Consider the following 19,909-nt stretch of genomic DNA (forward strand, 5'->3'; position numbering starts at 1 on the left):
ACACCTTTCCCCACCGGTGCCCTGAGCAGGGCCCTCCCTGGGCCTCCCAGCGCTTGGGCAGGAAACAAGCTGGCCCTTGTTGCGGGGGAAACTCAGGAGATCCTATCGACCGGGCCCTGGCGGTGGGGAGGACTCCGGAGCCTTTCCCGGTGAATGAGGCTATTGTGCGCTCCCTCCTGAGTCAGAGCCCTCTGTCTGTGCAGAGCGGAAGGGAGAGGACTCACCGTGATGAGCTGGAGGCAGTGGTCAGCCGAGGTGCCCTGGATGCACAGGAGGGAGGGCTGGATGCTGGCTTGCTGGAAGGCCTTGCTCATGTCACTGCACTTCTGCTGCTCCGGGTCTGAGATGGTGCACCATCGCACCTCCATCCCTCCGAGTGCTGGGGACGGGGGGATGGGGGCAAGAACAGTGAGGCCCGGTTCCTGCAGCCCCAGCCCTTGTGTCCCATCAGCATGTATAGCCAGTCGTGTGCATCAGCCCTGCCCTCTCACTGTGGGGTACTGGGGCACAAAGAGGGGGCCGGGCTCACCGGCAAAGCTGTGCGTGGGCCATGCACTCCCTGCACTTGCCCAGCGCGGCTCAGAGCTGGGCCCTTTGCATAGGCCAGGGAGGGTTTCCCTAGGTAGCAGCTAGGCTTCCCCCGCCCGCCCCTCCCTGGCCTGGAGCACAGCCTGGTGGGCGGAAGGAGCACTGACTGTTTCCTGCCCTCTTGGGTCTGTGTGTCTCCAGCAAGAGGGTGCTAGACTGGGTTTTCTCACTCACTGGTGTCCCTGGGCCCTCCTCATGAACTGGGACTTGAGACTGGGAAGTGGTTGTGGCTGCCCTTGAGGAGCCTTGCACCCTTTGGAGCATCTGTGATTATGCCCCCTGCAGACCTACCCTCTGTGGGCACAGTGCCAGGCCCCTGACAAGGGGAGGGTGAGGAGTCAGCAGGCTGGGTTCAAGTTCCTGCTCCTCCAGCTGGTGACTTCAGGTAACCTATTTGACCTCTCTGAGCCTGTTTTGTCATCTGGGAAAGCAGATGAGGAAACCACCTTCTGCGTTGTAAGTAAACCTCTGTAGAGCCAGGACACAAGGTCCTCAGTGGACTGCCTCTTAGGCCCCTCCTCCTGATGGGGACCCTCTTGGGTCCCATGATCTGGGGATCCTGGGGGCCCAGCAGACGTGGTGCCCAGCTCCCTGAGGTTGCTGCCTTTGCAGACCCGAGCTCCTCCACCACTCACCCTCCCAGCCAGCCCTGCCAGGAATGCCTGTGCTCCTGGGAAGCCTGAGGCTTTGGGTCCATTTCCACCCGCCAGGGACCCTCTCAAGGGAGCCTGTGCTTTCCGTTTCCACCCCAAGTGTCAAGACTGCCGGTTCTTCCACAGACTCCCCTTGGCCCCCTCCGCCTCCCCTGGCTCCAGGTGGCCCCCTGGAATGTGGAGGTGCCCTCACCCTCTCCGGTGCTCCAAGGCTGCACCCTGGTAGGCCTAGCAACTGCCGGGCCCGGACCGGGGTGGCAGGTCCATTTTTTGTACTGGCGAGGTCAGAGCGGTGGCTTGAAGCCATCCTTTCAGCAGCCTCCTCCCGCGATCCCCGCGGGCCTCTCCCGGAGTTCCGGCCTCACGTCTCAGCGTCCGGGACCGTGACTGCCTTGGGAGCGGCCCATGCTGACGCGAGGAGTCCCGGTCTGCGCCTCCCACCCCCCACCCATGCAGGGCGCCCTGCAGCCCTCTCCTGGGCAGTATCTCTCTCCTCCTCCCCTCCGAATCTTCTCCCGCCTCCCTCCCCACGGGGCTCAGGAGAAGTAGGGCCGTTCTGGCTCCCAAACCCTCCTTGGGCTTCCTCGCCCATCAAGAGCATTCACCCTCCGGACCTCCCCCCCACCCCGACACTCCAGGGCTCTCCCCTCCACGCTTCTGCCCGCGCCTCTCCTTCCTCCAAGAAGCCCTCCAGACATCCTGGTCTGCCCGGGTCAGTGCTCGTTCCCTCCCCCGTCCTTCTTCGCGCCTCGCGCCTTTCTAGCCTTCCGCCTTTCCTGGGAGACGAAGGTTCAGGACACTTTTTCCAGCCCGCGGGACCCTCCTGGGTGTGTGTGTGTGTGTGTGTGTCTGGAGAACTCCAGGACCCCCGGCCCAGCTCCTACTCCCAGGGCCGGGCGGCGGGGTCTCACCAGTGCGCAGAGCCAGGATGAGCCACAGAGCCACGCTGGGGCCCCGCATGGCGCAGTCTAGAGCTAGCTGGGGCTGGGTTTGGCGCGGGTTTTGTCTAGTTGTGGGTCCAAGTGGGTCAACAGCAGCCAGAGCTTTCTTCCTCCTTCTTCCCTGGCACGGACCTTCAGCTCCTTAAGTGCGGCCGGGGTGTGCCTTGGCGGTGTCCACGCCCCTAACGTGCACCCGGCCAACCCCGACTGGACACCTGGGCACTGACCGGACTGGCCTTACGCTTCTCTTTGGCGCCCCCTGCTGGAGTCTGTGCCGGTGCGGGGGCTGAGTCTAACCGCAGGCCTCTCTTGATCCCCATGCTCCTAGGCCTGGACACACACGCTCAGCTGTTTCTGAGAGTAAGGTATCTGCTGTCTGGGGCCTGATTCCCCCAGCTCACGGGTGTTCCAGGGCTCTCTCACCTCAACAATCTGCCCTGAATTCCAGAACATCCTCCCCTCCTCTTGTCCTAGAAAGATCCCAAATATCTGGTCCAACTGGAGAGGGAAAAGTTCAGATTTGGAAAGAAGAGGTCAGAATCTTAGGGCCTGAGCTGGAAGGAAGCTCGAAGGCAATCAAATTCATTCACCAGCATCTCTTCAAGCACAGACTGTACAAAGGATCTGGGGCTACAGAGGTGAACCCAGGTTGATGTGGTCCTGACTGGGGAGGAGCTGCTAGTGGGGGTATCTCACTGCCTCTCTTTGGGCTTAGAGAGAGGAAGTGACTTGCCCTGGGTCACATATTTAGTCAGTGACAGTGCTGGAACTGGAACCCAGGTCTCCCGCAGAGCCTCGCTCATTCCATCATGCTTTGGAGGATGGGAAGAAGACCAAAGATGGACTAGGCTGGTGGTTCTCAAAGTGTGGTCCCCAAATCAGCAGCAGCAGCATCACCTGGGAACTTGTTAGATATGCAGATTCTCAGGCCCACATGTGACCCACTGAATCAAAAACTTTAGGGGAAGACAATCAACAATCTATGTTTTTGATTCTGGTGCACAGCAGGGTTTAAGAAGCACTGTTCTATGTAGACCAGAAGTGCAGTTCTGCATGTGTACTGGGGACGAGGGGACTGGACTGCAGAAACGGTTACTCAGTGATCCATTTATGTCCTCATCTTTTGTCATCGCCACCCCTCCCCCACCCCCATGAGTACCCAGGAATGAGCTCCTCCCTGTCTTGGGTAGAGGACATGTGTAAAAAGAACACTGAGTGAGAGAGAAGGGAACTTGGGTCTGGGATTGTCAGTCCTTGAGCCTGCTCTGCTCTCTGGGGAAGGGAGCCCTGGGTCCTCTGATTGGGCCATGAAACTGTTGCTTATCACACCCTGAGATGATCTGTGGACATTACATGGGCTGGACTTTAGGAGACCTGAGCTGTACTCTTGTTATTACTGACTCACTGTGTGACCTTGGGCAAGTTCGTTCTCCTCTCTGGGCTTGTTTCCCCTGTAAAAGGCAGATCATGATGGCTCTGATGTGCCATTCTTCTTCCCCCAATAGCTGTCTGCTCTGGAGAATCTGAGGGGGGCATGTTTGGTGGAAGCTGTTTTTTCATCCCCAGCTGGATCCATCCGAAGGAGGGGCACCTCTTTCTAATTTGCATGAATAGATAGTAGGTGGCCCTGGCAGAAGGGCTATGGCTTGTCCTAAGGGGATGGAATAAATAGGTGTCCTTAGCAAGCCTCAGCCCATGAGGATGAAGAGGCTCACTTTGTCACACTCAGGAACAACCAGAAGTTACTGGCAGGATTTGTGCTCATTAAGTCGTTCCTGTAGTAAAACTCCTGGTGACACCGATAAGGAGTCAAACAGCTACAAGCTAAGAGCTTGGGTGAGCTCTTTCACAACGGGTCCTTTCCCTATCTCTCAGGAGTCATTCCTCAACTGTGGCTCATCAGGGAACTAGCTGTTGCTGGGCTCCAGGGGCTTCTACATCAGGCCCATTTGCCTGGCCTTAGCATGGACATAGCTTTGTATTGATACCTGTGTGTAATGGGGAACTCTGCCTCAGCTTGAGCCTGGATCCTATTTCTGGGGTGCAGACATACCTGGGTGGAATCAGAGGAGTGGGTGGGATGCAGTGAGGGTAGTTTAACCCAGGAATAGCCTTATAGAGGGCAGAAGCACTGAGGATAGTTTGGTCCCCATTCTGGACTCATACTGAGGTTAGAGGGAGAGTATAAAAAAACACAAGAACTGGTTTCACTAACACTTCCGTAAGATGGTGGGGCCTGAGCAGCAATGCTTTGGGACCTCCTGACCCTATTCCATAATACGAAATACGGAGAGCTCTTCCCTACCAAAGACACAGCTCTGGTTCTCCAAGGATTTGGGAGCTTGCTTGTCATGGAACTCAGGAACAGTAGCAGATGCTATGGGGTGGAACACACTAAAGATAGCCTCTGGGGACTCAGAAAGAAGAGCGGGCCTTTGACAGGGAGCAGAGAGCCTGTATTGGCAGATATGGGGGCTAATGAGACAGCAAGATGCGAACAATTCTTTTACCCAGAATCTTAGGAAAATTCGTATTTTTTCATTTCAACAAACCATAATTTGTATTTTTCTATTTCTATGGGTGTTCAGGCCTATGACTAAGAAAAAGTCCAGACAAATTTTATTCTGGGGGACACTTGGAAGGGCTGGTGTGCACAGAGGAATCAGGAATGGTGAACATTTGCAGCAGTAAATGTGTTATAAAAGGATATTACTGATGTCACTCCCCAAGTATTTGCTGTTTAATACGTCTGAATTCGTATATTGAGATCAATGGTAGGCATATTAAGCAAGTTTTGTGAATAAAAGCTTTTGCCTCTCTGAAAGTATTTTCCCTATGAAACTGGACTTAGGGGAAGCCCTGTGTATTTGGGCTACATGATATTCTATGTGTAAGCTTTTCAAAGGCAGATTCTCTGTACTCATCACAGGGCCTTGAATAGGGAGGATGATTTCTAAGTGTGAGCTATTAGGTTTGAGGACGTTACTACTCATTGTTAAGGTGTCTCGTACTGCTGGAGGGGGATGCTGAGAAGAGCCACAGAATGTGGGGACTAGGTCCCCAGAAGCTTTGTCTGAGCTGTTTCAGTGGCATGGCAAGGGCTGAGCCTTGGACAGGAGGCTGAACTCCACAAGAGCCTGGGTGGTGTCTTGTCTGCCATCATTCCCAATGTCTAGCATCATGTCTGGGATAAGTAGACACTCAATACATATTATTTAAGTGAAAAGTGGACAGTGTGTCTCTTTCAAGATATTTGGCTAGGAAAGGAAGAGAAGAAAGGAAGAGGGGTTGTTTTCAGGAGATTTGGGGTCAAGGGAAAGTTTTTATTGTATAGGAGAAATTTGATCATATAGTCAGAGCACAAGTAGCCCATGGAGGAAGGAGAATAACAGTACAGGAAAAGAGGGTAACGGAAGAAGATATGAGGAATAAGACCAGGAGGACAAGCAGAGGGTGATCTTCAAAGGAAAAGAGAAAATGCTTCTTCCTCAGAGATGGGTAAAATGAAGGGTGGAAAAGGCTCCACCAGGTGTCAGACCTGCATTCAAGGGTAGGTCTCTCATCCTGGAGCTCAGTTTATTATTTTAATGATCAAACCACAGAAGTTTTTTTTCCCCCTGAAAATTCTCCTTGCAGTCCAGACTTTAAAATTTAGAAGAAGATTAGAAGGCTCCAAGATTAACTCTGGAGATACAGGTTTAAAGCCATTAAGAAATCTCCATCTATTTCGTTGAATATAAGATTTAATCTGAGTGGAAACCAGTATAAAGGGAGGCTAAAGAATAAAATCAAGAAGACTATATTTGGCTCTGTCAATAAGACTTTCAAGAAATTATTCATACCCAGCTACTTCCGAGGAGGTTTCAGATGACTTATAATGAAAACATATGCACAAGAAAGATAAAATTTATACAAAAAATGTCACAAAGCATGTTCAGGGAGAGAGATTGTTATTCCAGGAACCAGAAAGGAAAGGACTATAATTAAACAAAAACTTTTAGCTAATTTAGAGATTTATAGTCAGACCTTTTTATCCATTCTCATCCCCTACTCCATGCCCCCAACTCTACCAATTTGCAAATGAAGTCATTGCCAACACTTATACAAGTCTGTTTTCAGCCCATTAAAAACCACAGCAGTGAAGATGACCATGCTGTACAGAGGCTGGCAGGCTCTGGACAAGTAGAGGAGCTGTGTGCCCTGATCACCTGCCCTGGGCACTTCACTGGGGCAGAGGAATACAAGGTGAAGGCCACCTAATCTGTAAAGGCAGCACAGAGAGTGCACGCTCAGTATTAAGTGGACACCCAATAAGTACTGCAGGAATTCAGGCATCAAGGGCTATAACTGGGAAGGCTTCTGTAGGAGGGATTTAGGGTGGGTCTTGAAGAGAGGTAGAGTCTTGATGAGGGGACTTGGGTGGGGAGGACACAACAATCAGCACAGTAAGAATCTGCATGACCACCAGCCACAAGACAAGCACTGCAGGGGGCGTGTGACTAAAGATGACTGGGGAGGTAGGTGATTTATTGACCACATATTATGTTCCAGGAACTATATATGCAGGTCAATTGATTCGTTTGGATTTAGTACCCATGAAGGTCATGCAGGAGAGGAGATGCACAATGCAAGCTGCATCTTAGGAAAAGTCATCTGGTGGCTGACAGACTGGATTAGCAAGGAAGCAATTAGAGGTTGGGAGATGATTTAAGAGGCCACTGCAATAATTCAGGCCTGAGGGTGAGGGTGGGTTAAGGACCTGGATTACAGTGATGACAATGGAAATGACAGCAAGAAAAAATATGATGTTAAGGAAGAATCAATAGTATCTAGTGACTGGATATTTGAGGAAGAGAATGTCAAGCAGCACTAAAGTTAAAAACCTGGGTGATGGAAAGAATATTCTATTAAATACAACTATTATTAGCCACAGGGAGAAAAATAGTTAAAAGGTTAGTAAAGCTTTTTCCTAGTAAGGAAGTAGTGAGGAATGTCAGATAAACTAGATCTGAACCAAGTACTGAACTTTCAGAGAAAGAAATGGACCTATCATCAAGAGATATCCTTTCTAGTCTTAAATACCACTAGGGAAGTAGATATTTTTGTTCAAATGCCTCTCACAAGACTTAGAAAACCTTTCTGTAGAGATTTATAGTGTGGAACATATGGGACCTTTCTCTCGTTTTTAGCCCTCCCATCTGTGAGGTAAATGAACCTAATTTTATACATCCTAAAGAAAGATTACATCACTTGTTCTAATCTTTCCTTCCACCAGCAAATTCACTATATCTCGTTTCACATGCTAATTGCTTTGCACACTGACTTCTGTATAGTTTAAAAAAAAATCATTCTACTGTGGTTAAAAACTGTCCAAATGAAATTTGTCATTAACAGCTAAATAGCAGAAGTAGGGATGATTATATGCTCGAGTACTTTATTCCTACTTTGGGTAAACACCAAGTAGTTCCTAAGGTTTAGTCTAGAACCAGTTTAAAGGCATGACCTAATTTTGTTTTGAAAACACACACATGAGAAATAAGTCATATTATGATAAGAATGGAAAAGACCAACAAGGCTGAGTGTGCCATCCGCATGCAAAAATGTTGAGGGTCAAACCAATCAATCGGGGCCCAGCTCTGGTTCAGATTCTTTGAGTACACTGCACTAGAATTAGATTTCTGTTAATCACATATTAGTAATAATTAAGATGCAGAGAGAAACTCACAGCCAACATCATTCTCAATGGTGAAAAACTGAAAGCATTTCCTCTAAGATCAGGAACAAGACAAGGATGTCCACTCTCACCATTATTATTCAACATAGTTTTGGAAGTTTTAGCCATGGCAATCAGAGAAGGAAAAGAAATAAAAGGAATCCAAATTGGAAAAGAAGTAGTAAAATGGTCACTGTTTGCGGATGACATGATACTATACATAGAGAATTCTAAAGATGCCACCAGAAAACTACTAGAGCTAATCAGTGAATTTGGTAAAGTAGCAGGATATAAAATTAATGCACAGAAATCTCTTGCATTCCTATACACTAACAACAAAAAATCAGAAAGGGAAATTGAGGAAACACTCTCATTTACCACTGCAACAGAAAGAATAAAATACCTAGGAATAAACCTACCTAAGAGGGCAAAAGACCTGTATGCAGAAAACTATAAGACACTGATGAAAGAAATCAAAGACAATACAAACAGATGGGGAGATATACCACGTTCTTGGATTGGAAGAATTAACATTGTGAAAATGACTATACTGCCCAAAGCAATCTACAAATTCAATGCAATCGCTATCAAATTACCAGTGGCATTTTTTCACAGAACTAGAACAAAAAATTTTACAATTTTGTATGGAAACACAAAAGACCCTGAACAGTGAAAGCAATCTTGAGAAAGAAAAATGGAGCTGGACGAATCAGGCTCCCTGACTCCAAACTATACTACAAATCTACAGTAATCAAGACAATGTGGTACTGGCACAAAAACAGGAACATAGGTCAATGGAACAGGATAGAAAGCCCAGAAGTAAACCCACACACAAATGGTCACCTTATTTTTGACAAAGGAGGCAAGAATATACAATGGAGAAAAGACAGCCTCTTTCCCAGTGCTGGGAAAACTGGACAGCTACATGTAAAAGAATGAAATTAGAACACACCCTAACACCACACACAAAAATAAACTCAAAATGGATTAAACACCTAAATGTAAGGCCAGGCACTATCAAACTCTTAGAGGAAAACATAGGCAGAACACTCTATGACATAAATCACAGCAAGATCCTTTATGACCCACCTCCTAGAGTAATGGAAATAAAAACAAAAATAAACAAATGGGACCTAATGAAACAAAAGCTTTTGCACAGCAAAGGAAACCATAAACAAGATGAAAAGACAACCCTCAGAATGGGAGAAAATATTTGCAAACAAAGCAACTGACAAAGGACTAATCTCCAAAATATACAAGCAGCTCATGCAGGTCAATATCGAAAAAACAAAGAACCCAATCCAAAAATGGGCAAAAGACCTAAACAGACAGTTCTCCAAAGTAGACATACAGATTGCCAATAAACACATGAAAAGACGCTCAACATCACTAATCATTAGAGAAATGCAAATCAAAACCACAATGAGGTATCACCTCACAGTGGTCAGAATGGCTATCAACAAAAAAATCTAGAAACATAAATGCTGGAGAGGGTGTGGAGAGAAAAAGGAACCCTCCTGCACTGTTGGTGGGAGTGTAAATTGATACAGCCACTATGGAGAACAGTATGGAGGGTCCTTAAAAAACTAAAAATAGAATCACCATATGACCCAGCAATCCCACTACTGGGCATATACCCTGAGAAAACCATAATTCAAAAAGAGACATATACCAGTGTTCATTGCAGCACTCTTTACAATAGCCAGGACATGGAAGCCACCTAAGTGTCCATAGACAGATGAATGGATAAAGATGTGGCACATATATACAATGGAATATTACTCAGCCATAAAAAGGAACGGAACTGAGTTATTTGTAATGAGGTGGTTGGACCTCGAGTCTGTCATACAGAGTGAAGTAAGTCAGAAAGAGAAAAACAAATAGTGTATGCTAACACACATATATGGAATCTAAAAAAACGGTACTGATGAACCTAGTGGCAGGGCGGGAATAAAGACGCAGATGTAGAGAATGGACTTGAGGACACGGGGTGGGGGAGGGGAAGCTGGGATGAAGTGAGAGAGTAGCATTGACATATATACACTACCAAATGTAAAATGGAAGGCTAGTGGGAAGCTGCTTCATAGCACATGGAGATCAGCTTCATGCTTTGTGACTACCTAGAGGGGTGGGATAGGGAGGGTGGGAAGGAGGCTCCAGAGGGAGGAGGTATGGGGATATATGTATACATATAGCTGATTCACTTTGTTGCACAGCAGAAACTAACACAACATTGTAAAGCAATTATACTCCAATAAAGTTATTTAAAAAGAAAAAAGATGCAGAGAGGTTACCACCTAAAGAAAATTGGTATTTTATTTTATTTTATTTATTTTTTGCGGTACGCAGGCCTCTCACTGTTGTGGCCTCTTCCGTTGCGGAACAACAGGCTCCGCACGCGCAGGCTCAGCGGCCATGGCTCACGGGCACAGCCGCTCCGCTGCATGTGGGATCTTCCCGGACCGGGGCACGAACCCGTGTCCCCTGCATCGGCAGGCGGACTCTCAACCACTGCGCCACCAGGGAAGCCCGAAAATTGGTAGTTTAATAATTTAAAAAACTACAGTCCTTAGGGTGTTCAACAAACTAGATTTTCTTGAGATTAGGGCTGTCTCCACGGACTGTTTTCTGAATTATAAGTCTATTAGACAATTTCATGTTTGACAAATAACTCTTTTCATTTGTTGCTCAGACTACCTTCTTCTCACTACCGTCCTAAACAAACTACATTTCCCTTAGGACACTGAGAATCTGGCACCAGTAGCTGGCACATCCAGCTACTGAATCATCTGTTATTCCCGGGAATTTGAAATTCTACAAATCCTGAATTGCTTATTCTAGCAGTCTCCTACTTTAGGCACAAGTTTGTTCTGTAAACAGGCTCTCGGGATCTATTATTCTGCATTTTAAGTTTGTTTTAGGACGATAGGCTCCTGTGCAACTGCCAAAATGCATGGCTGCTCACGGCAGATAAAGGTGTGCGTGGGGAGGGCCTGCTGTGGCTGTCAGATTCAAGGCCCATTTCTGGCTTTGCTCCTTGTTCCTGCAGGCCTATCGTTGTAACGAAGTACAAAAGCATAGTGGGAAAAACTGGAGACAATCCCAAAGTCCTTCAATCAGTGAATGGATAAATGAATTGCAGCACATTCACAAATGGACTACTACTCAGAAGTGAAAATTAACCAACTATTGCAGCAAAAGGGATGAATCGCGGATGCATTTTGCTTAAGTGAACGAAGCCACACTCCAAATGCTACATACGATACAATTCCATTTATATGACATTCTGGGAAAGGCAAAACTAGTAGAGGCACTAAGGAAAGATCAGTGCTTGCCAGAAGCTGGGGTTTGGAGGGGGTATTGGCTACACAGAGGCAAGAATAAGAGAAATTTTGGGGATAACGGAACTCTTGTATTCTTGACTGCGGGGGTGGTTACAGAACTCCATGCATGTCTCAAAACCCATAGAATTGTACGCCATTTTACTGTACATAACTAAGAAGTATATACAGTAAGAAAATGAGGATAGTGGTTTCCCTTGCAGCAGGAAGCAGTGACTGGGAGTGAGCTGAGGGGTACGGGTGCCTGCGGTGCTGGTCCCGTTCTGTTTTTTGAGCTTCACGCTGGTTATCACACACACAACACTGGTTTGTAAAAACTCACTGAGGTATATGTACACTTATAATAATGCATTTTATATATGTATGTTATACTTCAAGAAAAAGTAAACAAGAGAGAGGGTGAGAGAGAATTCCAGCCTTCACTGTCCTTCGGTCTCATCCCCCTAATTCTTCACGTATCTGTTTACTACTATAGGTGACAGAAACGGCTAGAAAAATCCTAGTGTGAAACTCTCCCTGGTAAGGTTTCGTACCTGTTCCTAAATGTCTCAAACAATAATACCAGGTTACCTGACCACCAATTCTGTTCACAATGCTGTTTAGAGGACCAGGATTTGTTTTGCCAGTTCTCAGGTAACCATATTTGGGGGTGGAATGGAGAAAGAGCTGGTAGTAGTAGGAAACGAATGAGAAACCAGTGAGTAAGTAGTGACTATTTTATTCTTAAATTGAAAGACAATGTATTTTATCTGGGCAATTTAAGTAATTTTTTCCAGACCTGTTTCTAGACTCTCAATAATTAATGTTCTGGAGAATCGCTAGGGACAGTAGGGTCTAACACTGTACAGAGATGTGAGAATGGCTTATGAAATCTTGATGTCTTCCAGTTCCATGTTTAAGGCTGAGTTACGGTAGGTCACAATCACAGCATCTTTGACAAAGAGTAGGAATCCTTAGAAGAAGAGATAACAAGATTATAGAGACTGAAATGTAAATAATTTCTTAACTAAAAGTCTGTCAAAATTTCTCTATAGGGATAAAGAATGGTGCACCATATTCTTCCTTCTCACTCTTCTGCAACCATAAACACACTCCAGAGCAAGAGGAAGAACAGATATTGAGAGTCAAGTATCAGATGCTGTGATTGGTGTTTTGTACACACTGCTCTATTTAATCCTTATTAATAGTCCTGCAAGGTAGTCAATCAAATCTCATTTAAAATACGGCAAGGGACTTCCCTGGTGGTGCAGTGGTTAAGAATCCTCCTGCCAATGCAGGGGACACAGGTTCAAGCCCTGGTCCGGGAAGATCCCACATGCTGCGGAGCAACTAAGGCCGTGTGCCACAACTACTGAGCCTTCGCTCTAGAGCCCGCAAGCCACAACTTCTGAGCCTGCATGCCACAACTACTGAAGCCTGCGCACCACAACGAAGAGTAGCCCCCGCTTGCTGCAACTAGAGAAAGCCCGCGCAGAGCAACGAAGACCCAACGCAGCCCAAAATAAATAAATAATATAATAAAATACGGCAAAATGAAGTCTCAAGTTAATCTATACAAGGGGAGTTGGAACAATTCCAGGCTTCTGATTCCAAGGAAAAGGGAATTAACTTTTAGGGTGCCCCCTTTATTTGTAATCTTACTGATTCTCAAAATATCTCCGTTTTACAGAGAAACAGAAAAAGGGATGACATGACTTGCCCAACTAACGTTGCATAACCAGTAAGTGGTAAAGCTGGCATTCAAATCAAGTCATTCCATAGCCCACATTCTTCACATTATAGAACTCTGCTGCCAAAACCAAGGAGAGCTATGTTGTGCAATTCTGGAGGGAGATCAATGGAATCTTCAACATCGGACTGAACCAGATAATCTAAATTTGGATCAGAAAAGTGACATTTGTGTTTTTCCCTGATATCTTTCAAATCCGACCACCTCAATAAAATCTCTTAATTTCACTAATATTTACTTTCTTTCAGTCAATAATTCACATCCCGAGGGACTGAAGAGCCCACTAAATTCAGCTCACAGCAAGGGAGGAAAAGTAACTGGAATGGTGGAAAAACTACTGTTCCAGGAGCCAGGAGTTAAAGGCTCTAATCCTGGCTCTGTTCCTGGTTGCAGTGCAACTTTGATTAGGACACAGGGATCTCTGGGCTTCTGTTTCACTACCTGTAAATTAAGAGTATTCAAGGCAGAATCTTAGAAGGTAGCTGTTTAGTACTTTAGAAAACAAATTTTCCTCATTAGTAAAGTCCCCAAATTGCCAAGTTTGGAGTTTAAATACTGTGTGGTGGTTCAGCAGGTATTTGCTGACCAGAGTGTATTCTGCTAGAATGAGCCCCCCTTCAAGCTCGCTCCCATCATTTTTTGAAGAGCCCTGAGCAGATATGGAATAGGAAAGCAACCAAAGACATGTAGTCACATTTAAGAGGCATTTTTATTTTTGCCGAATTAAGGGTATTAAGAAGCATATTAAAAATATGGAATATTTCATAAAACATTCAAAATAGTATTATTCCCTGTGTATTAGAATAGTGGACTTTCCCCCCTAATGAATAGTGTTCCATTTTTGGTTCTAAAGAGTTTCTTTCCTTGTATGTCACTATGACAGGGCTGGGCTGACTTGTTTCCCAGAAATAGTCCTTCCAGCTGCGATGGGAATGACTTGGTCTGTGGGTCTGTCCTTACTTACTACGAGACTCTGGGTAAGGACCTTCATCTAAGTCTATCTTTATCTGTAAAGGGGAAGTAACATAACATAATTTAAGTCACAGTGCCTTCCACAGTAGGGGCTGAAAAATGAGGCAGCATAATAGTATATTAGAAAGAACTTGGGACAGAGAAACTTCGATACCAATAGCCAGCACTGTCATTTACTAGCTAAGTAATCTTGGCCAAGAGATTCTGCTTAAGCCTTATAGTGCAGCCAGTAATTCTTATCTTCTTTTGAAAAATTAAATGATACTAAAGTGTCTGTTGCATAGTAGTACTAAACAATTAGTACTTTTATTAATAATTCTATACAATCTAGAAAGGTGCACAAAAGTATCTTCTTACAAAAAATCACTTAACAAGGACATTCAGAAAGCAATGTAATATACATTTTAACACATAAATGGTGTCATTTTATAACCTCTTGATATTTTACAACATTCGACCAGTAAATACTTCAAAATGGTTTATGCTGGGGTCCTGCTATAAGGTGATTTCTGAGGCTCTTGAGATCATTTTACAATAGTTTTCTTCTAATCTATTTATGTTTGGAAACAACTTATTATATTAGCATGTAACAGCTGTGGTATATATTACAATGTGTTAACATATTCAATTCCAAAACCTACAGAAGAAATATGATTAGGTTGCCTAATGATTCTTGAATTCAGTTTACAAATCATGTGATGCCCCAAATTGTTCCAAGAAAATGCTAGCTTGTAAAATAATTTTTTCTTTCAGAATACAAGACACATTTAACATACAGATTTTACAATAAAGTTTATTAGCTGTTCTCCTCTTTCTCATAAATGGAATGGATAATGTTGATAATTCTTTACAAACCAGTACTCATTTGTTTAAGAAACGGTAATGAGGAGGTTGTCAAAAACACATATTTAATAAACTCCAAAAAAGCAATGGGAAGCCAAACAGTATTATTAATATAAAAGACCCGAGAAATTGATTTCTGAAATTGTTATCTACTTTTCACTAAAATTTCTTAATTGCTCACCATGAAGATCTGTGCAACTCTACTGCAGAGCAGCTACAAGAGATGAAAGGTGTACAGTCTGAGGGGAAAACACTCATACACATGAGGTTTTTGCCTGTTTGCCTATTAATGAAAGGAGAACTGGAAAGAGGTGGAGGCCAAATCCAAACCCAATGACAAGAACAACGGGAACAACACCCAACCCCCCCTGAAAAAAAAAAAACCCACAAAAAACCAACCAGGAACCATTTGAAAACTTTTATAGAAAAGAGGAGAACATGCCCATGTTTTTATGTATAACCTAATTTCCCTAAGGGCTTCTTTCCACAACCACCATCCTCCTGTTTTCACTTCACACGATTAAGGAAGATAAAGTCCAATCAATTAATATTTAACTTAAAACCAAACCAAGAGAGTAGGTGGCAAAAGAAAAAAAATATATTTTAAATATACATATATATGTTTGTGTGTGTGCAACTATGTAAAGAAAATAATTCCCATAGTTACAGAGTTTAAAGAAAGTTATATATATATTTATATATATATATTTTATTATAACAAAATAGTCAGTTATTGTGGGTAAAATATTCATTATAATCTGACCCCTAAGAATGCATTTAAAATTTTGGACTATGAATTGGACTCCTTTCCCACTGCCATAATGATTACATCATCACTGTAATGTTTGTTTTGTATTTATGTCTATGAAATTTTCTCAACCTTATGTGTAAAAGGTAAACTCCCCTAGCACCTAAACATGGCCTCAATTCAGAAAATGTGATGATCATTATGTATGAACTTCTGTAAGACACTATAAATAGTGTTGCACAAGTAGATTAAAAACATTTAGACATTGTTATTCCTAGCAAATCTACTGGGAGAAAAAAAAAAACTTCAAACAATAAAAGACTTTAAGAAGATATGAATATCCCTTGTGAAATTATTAAAGTTAACTCAGATATTAATTTTGAAATTAAAAAACATATTTTCCTTATTTGTCTGTAATGAAATATTTGCTTTGATAACAGAAGTCAATTGAGAAAAGGACTTGAGAGCTAATATGTTGGCCAAACCATGCTATTAAAGTTAAGCGTGCATTGTTGCTCAAAGTTTACTAAATCATTGATTAAAACCACTTTTCTTTCATTTATATTGAAATTTGGAAAGAATGTATATAAAGCTTCTCTGAAAATCTCTTAAAGTTACTTTCCCTTAAACATTAAGGAATTTTACCACAATTTCCCCGTCTCCCCAAATCCTATTAATAGCTGGTCAGGCCATTCCATCTTCATTTGTGAAAAATGGCCACAAACCAATAGTGAGATAAAATAATACAGATGTTACAACTTGAAGGAGACACTAAGATGTCAAAAATAAGTGCAACTGCAGACCATGATGAGTGGGATATGATTCAACATGGAAGAAGTATTGAAGACAGACTCCAGAAGGAAAGGGCAAAGAAGTGTCAGAGAAAATGAGGCTGTGGAAAAGAGAAATAGAGAAACATCAGTCCTCATAACTTTTCTTTTGCTGGAACCCAGATGTAAGGACCAGACTGTTCTTCTATGATCTGCTTCACTTGGTTGTAAATGTCTTCCAGCGTATCTCCCTGTATAATAGCTGTAATGATAGAAACAAAATCAGAAACCTCCATTAAAATTGTCTATCTTCACCATTACAATTGTTGGTAAGACAGCAGAAGCTATATCTTAGAAATACTCATTCAGGAAGAGATACCATCTATGTATTGTTTGCTTAGAAAGGGCTCATTTCATGAATTTTCTTAGTTTTAAAATAGAAAAAAATTTATTTTAAAAATTTATCAGAAAGCAAGATTTGGTGATTTTTTACTTTGTTTTGTGTATTTGGGAAATAGACACTGAAGTAATTAGAGGCAAAAGAGCATTTGTCTGCAACTTACTCTTAAGTGTTTCAGTAAAATTATAAATGTGGTAAAATGTTAACATTTGTGGAATATAGGTATATGAGAATTGCTGGTACTATTCTTGTGATTTTTCTGTTAAGTCTGAAATTATTAAAAATCCTTAAAAACACACACACACACACACGGGTTACAACACCATGACACTTAATGGTACTTAATATGAACACCAAATATAAGCTAATCATTATTTCAAACAAACAATAAACAACAACAAAAACCTATCCAAAGATACCTAAGGAATAATTTAAAGAATAAAATGAATTTGGGAATTGCTACCTATTCTTCTCTTTTTAAACAAATAATATCTTAAAATAGATCAAAATTTATAAAGAATAAGAGAAAAGTCAGTTTCATTGAAGAAGTCAAGTCTGAATGTTTTCCTCTGTACACGCTATCCTCATCGACAACCTAAGAAACACTAAATTTCAAGATTCCTCATCACTGCAACCTAGATTAGATGAATTATTCTGGAACTTATAGCACTTATTATTACTACTGGTAAATGTGGGCATAGTTCAAAATCCATTTCAATGGGTGAGTTCATGTGGCTCCAAAGCAAAGTTCTACCATAAAGGGCACTGCTATACATCATGCCAACCTGTGAAATGTTCAGTAAATTCTTGTTCCAGTTTCATGGCTCTCTCAAACGTCTTTCTGGCTTGTTCTTCCGTCAGACGCTTATTCATTTCCCTATACAAATAAATTTAGAAATTAGTAATTACTACATTATAATACTTTTGAAAAAGGATGACAAAGGAGAGAAGACATATAAAATCATGAAAAGTTGAGCTCTGTTGAGAATCTTAATGTCATTAAAAACTACATCCAGTCACTGACTATGTAGCTTTTTACTTGGAATGACAGAAGGGTTTCAACACATTTTTGCAGTAGTTCAAGACAGCCTAAAAAACTAAGCATTAATTTGACAGTTTTGACTTCGATGAAAATTTCATATTAAAATATGACTTACAGATCTACTTACCAATTTATAGATAGTAAAGGGGATACATGAACACATTAAATAACACCATGAGAAGGCAATCAGCAAAATATAGTCTGGGGAAAACTGCAGAATAAATGAGTTGGTTTCTTCAACAAATAAACAGAAAAAAGAGAAGATATGAAGGGAGAATCTGTAGATCAAAAGACTTAACAACCAACTGTCACAAACAGGCCTTGTTTGGAACTTGATTCAAACAAATTGAAAAAAATTAAACAAAACTTATGAATCAAGAAAACATGAACTGATGATATCAAGGAATTACTGTTTTAGTGTGACATAGCGATTTTTTTTCTTCTTTATGCTTGTTCATATTGCTTGGACCTTCTACAATGTGTACGTATTTTTTTTATACAGCAGGTTCTTATTAGTTATCCATTTTATACATATCAATGTATATATGTTTTAGTGTGACATCACAGTGATGTTTTGTAATCAAGAATTTTATCTTTCAAATATATACAAAGATGTACGGATGAGATCATATAATGTCTGGGGTTTGTTTCAAAATAATCTGGAGTGGAGGGGTAAGGAGGTGGGGGGATAGATGAAACGAGATTGGTCACAGTTGATAATTAATGTTACAGCTGGATGATGGATAAATGGAAGTTTGCTCCCAACTTAAGAGGAAAAGCTTTCAATGTTTCATCATCAAATATGATGTTTGCTTTGGTATTTTGTAGATGACCTTCATCAGATTAAGGAAATTCCCTTCTATTCATAGTTTACAAAATATTTTTGTCATGAATAGATGTTAATTTTATCAAATGCTTTTTCTGCATTTATTAAAATGATATTTTTTTTATACTAAAAGCTGTTGTTTTTTTTTTTTTTTGGCTGTGCCGTGCGGCTTGCGGAATCTTAGTTCCTCAACCAGGGACTGAACTTGGGCCATCACAGTGAAAGTCCCGAGTCCTAACCACTGGACTGCCAGGGAATTCCCCATAAAATCTGTTAATGCGGTACACTACACTGACTTTTTAAAAAATTGAAGTATAGTTGATTTACCATGTTGTTAGTTTCAGGTGTACAGCAAAGTGTTTCTGTTATATACGTATCTATTCTTTTCATATATATATATTCTTTTTCAGATTCTCTTCCATTATAAGTTATACAAGATACTGAATATAGTTCCCTGTGCTATATAGTAGGTCCTTGGTGTTTATCCATTTTATGTATAGTAGTGTATATCTGTTAATCCCAAACTCCTACTTCATCCCTCCCCGTCCCCTTTGGTAATCACGTTTGTTTTCTATGTCTGCGAGTCTTACACTACACTGATCTTTAAAAATTACTTTAAAAATTGTGGTAAAATATACACAATATAAAAGTTACCATTTTAGCCATTTTAAAGTATACACTTCAGTGGCATTAGTACCTATGCAAGCATCACCACCATCCATCCCTATAATTCATTTCATCTGGTAAAACCAAAACTCTATACCTATTAAAAATAACTGCACTCTTGCCTCCCCCTGGCCCCTGGCAACCATCATTCTTTCTGTCTCTATAATTCTGACTACTCTAGGTGCCTCATATAAGTGGAATCATACAGTATTTGTCTTTTTGTGACTGACTTACTTCACTTAGCATAATGTCTGCAAGGTTCATCCATGTTGTAACACATTGCAGAATTTCCTTCCTTTCTGTGCATATACTATATTTTGCTTAACCATTCATCTGTCGATGGACATTGAGTTTCTTCCATGTTTCAGCTATTGTGAATAATGATAACATGAACATGGGTGTACAAATATCTCTTTAAGACCTTGTTTTCAATACTTTTGGGTCCATACTCAGAGGTGGAATTGCAGGATCATATAGTAATTATGATTTTTAGTATTTTGAGGAAGTGCCATAACTATTTTCCACAGCAACTGTACCATTTTACATTCCCACCAACAGTACACAAGAATTCCAGTTTTTCCACATCCTTGGCAGCAATTATTTTGTTTTTTTGACAGTAGCCATCCTAATGGGTGTGAGGTGGTATGTCATTGTAGTTTTGATTTGCATTTCCCTAG

The 19,909-nt window shown here is 42.1% G+C and overlaps 2 protein-coding genes across 21 annotated transcripts in view; both read right to left on the minus strand.

The window, feature by feature from the left end:
• The window catches only part of MELTF (melanotransferrin), a 38,512-nt gene extending 23,911 nt beyond the window's left edge, over nucleotides 1-14,601 (minus strand). The window contains exon 1 of the mRNA XM_089910648.1: nucleotides 225-14,601. Coding sequence (XP_089766774.1) covers nucleotides 225-368 — 144 coding nt within the window. The 5' untranslated portion in view covers nucleotides 369-14,601. The remainder of the gene's footprint in view (nucleotides 1-224) is intronic.
• Nucleotides 14,602-14,712: 111 nt separating this feature from the next.
• The window catches only part of DLG1 (discs large MAGUK scaffold protein 1), a 285,870-nt gene continuing 280,673 nt past the window's right edge, over nucleotides 14,713-19,909 (minus strand). For all 20 annotated transcript variants that reach the window (XM_022568940.2, XM_022568931.3, XM_022569085.2 and 17 more), the window contains 2 exons: nucleotides 17,484-17,575; nucleotides 14,713-16,560 (listed from right to left, as the gene is read on the minus strand). In XM_022568940.2, coding sequence (XP_022424648.1) covers nucleotides 16,454-16,560; nucleotides 17,484-17,575 — 199 coding nt within the window. In that variant the 3' untranslated portion in view covers nucleotides 14,713-16,453. The remainder of the gene's footprint in view (nucleotides 16,561-17,483; nucleotides 17,576-19,909) is intronic.

The sequence above is a fragment of the Delphinapterus leucas genome, chromosome 4, assembly GCF_059928025.1.
Source record: "Delphinapterus leucas isolate spDelLeu-1000000601 "Yukka" chromosome 4, BTC_Dleu_Yukka2, whole genome shotgun sequence".
NCBI lineage: Eukaryota > Metazoa > Chordata > Mammalia > Artiodactyla > Monodontidae > Delphinapterus > Delphinapterus leucas.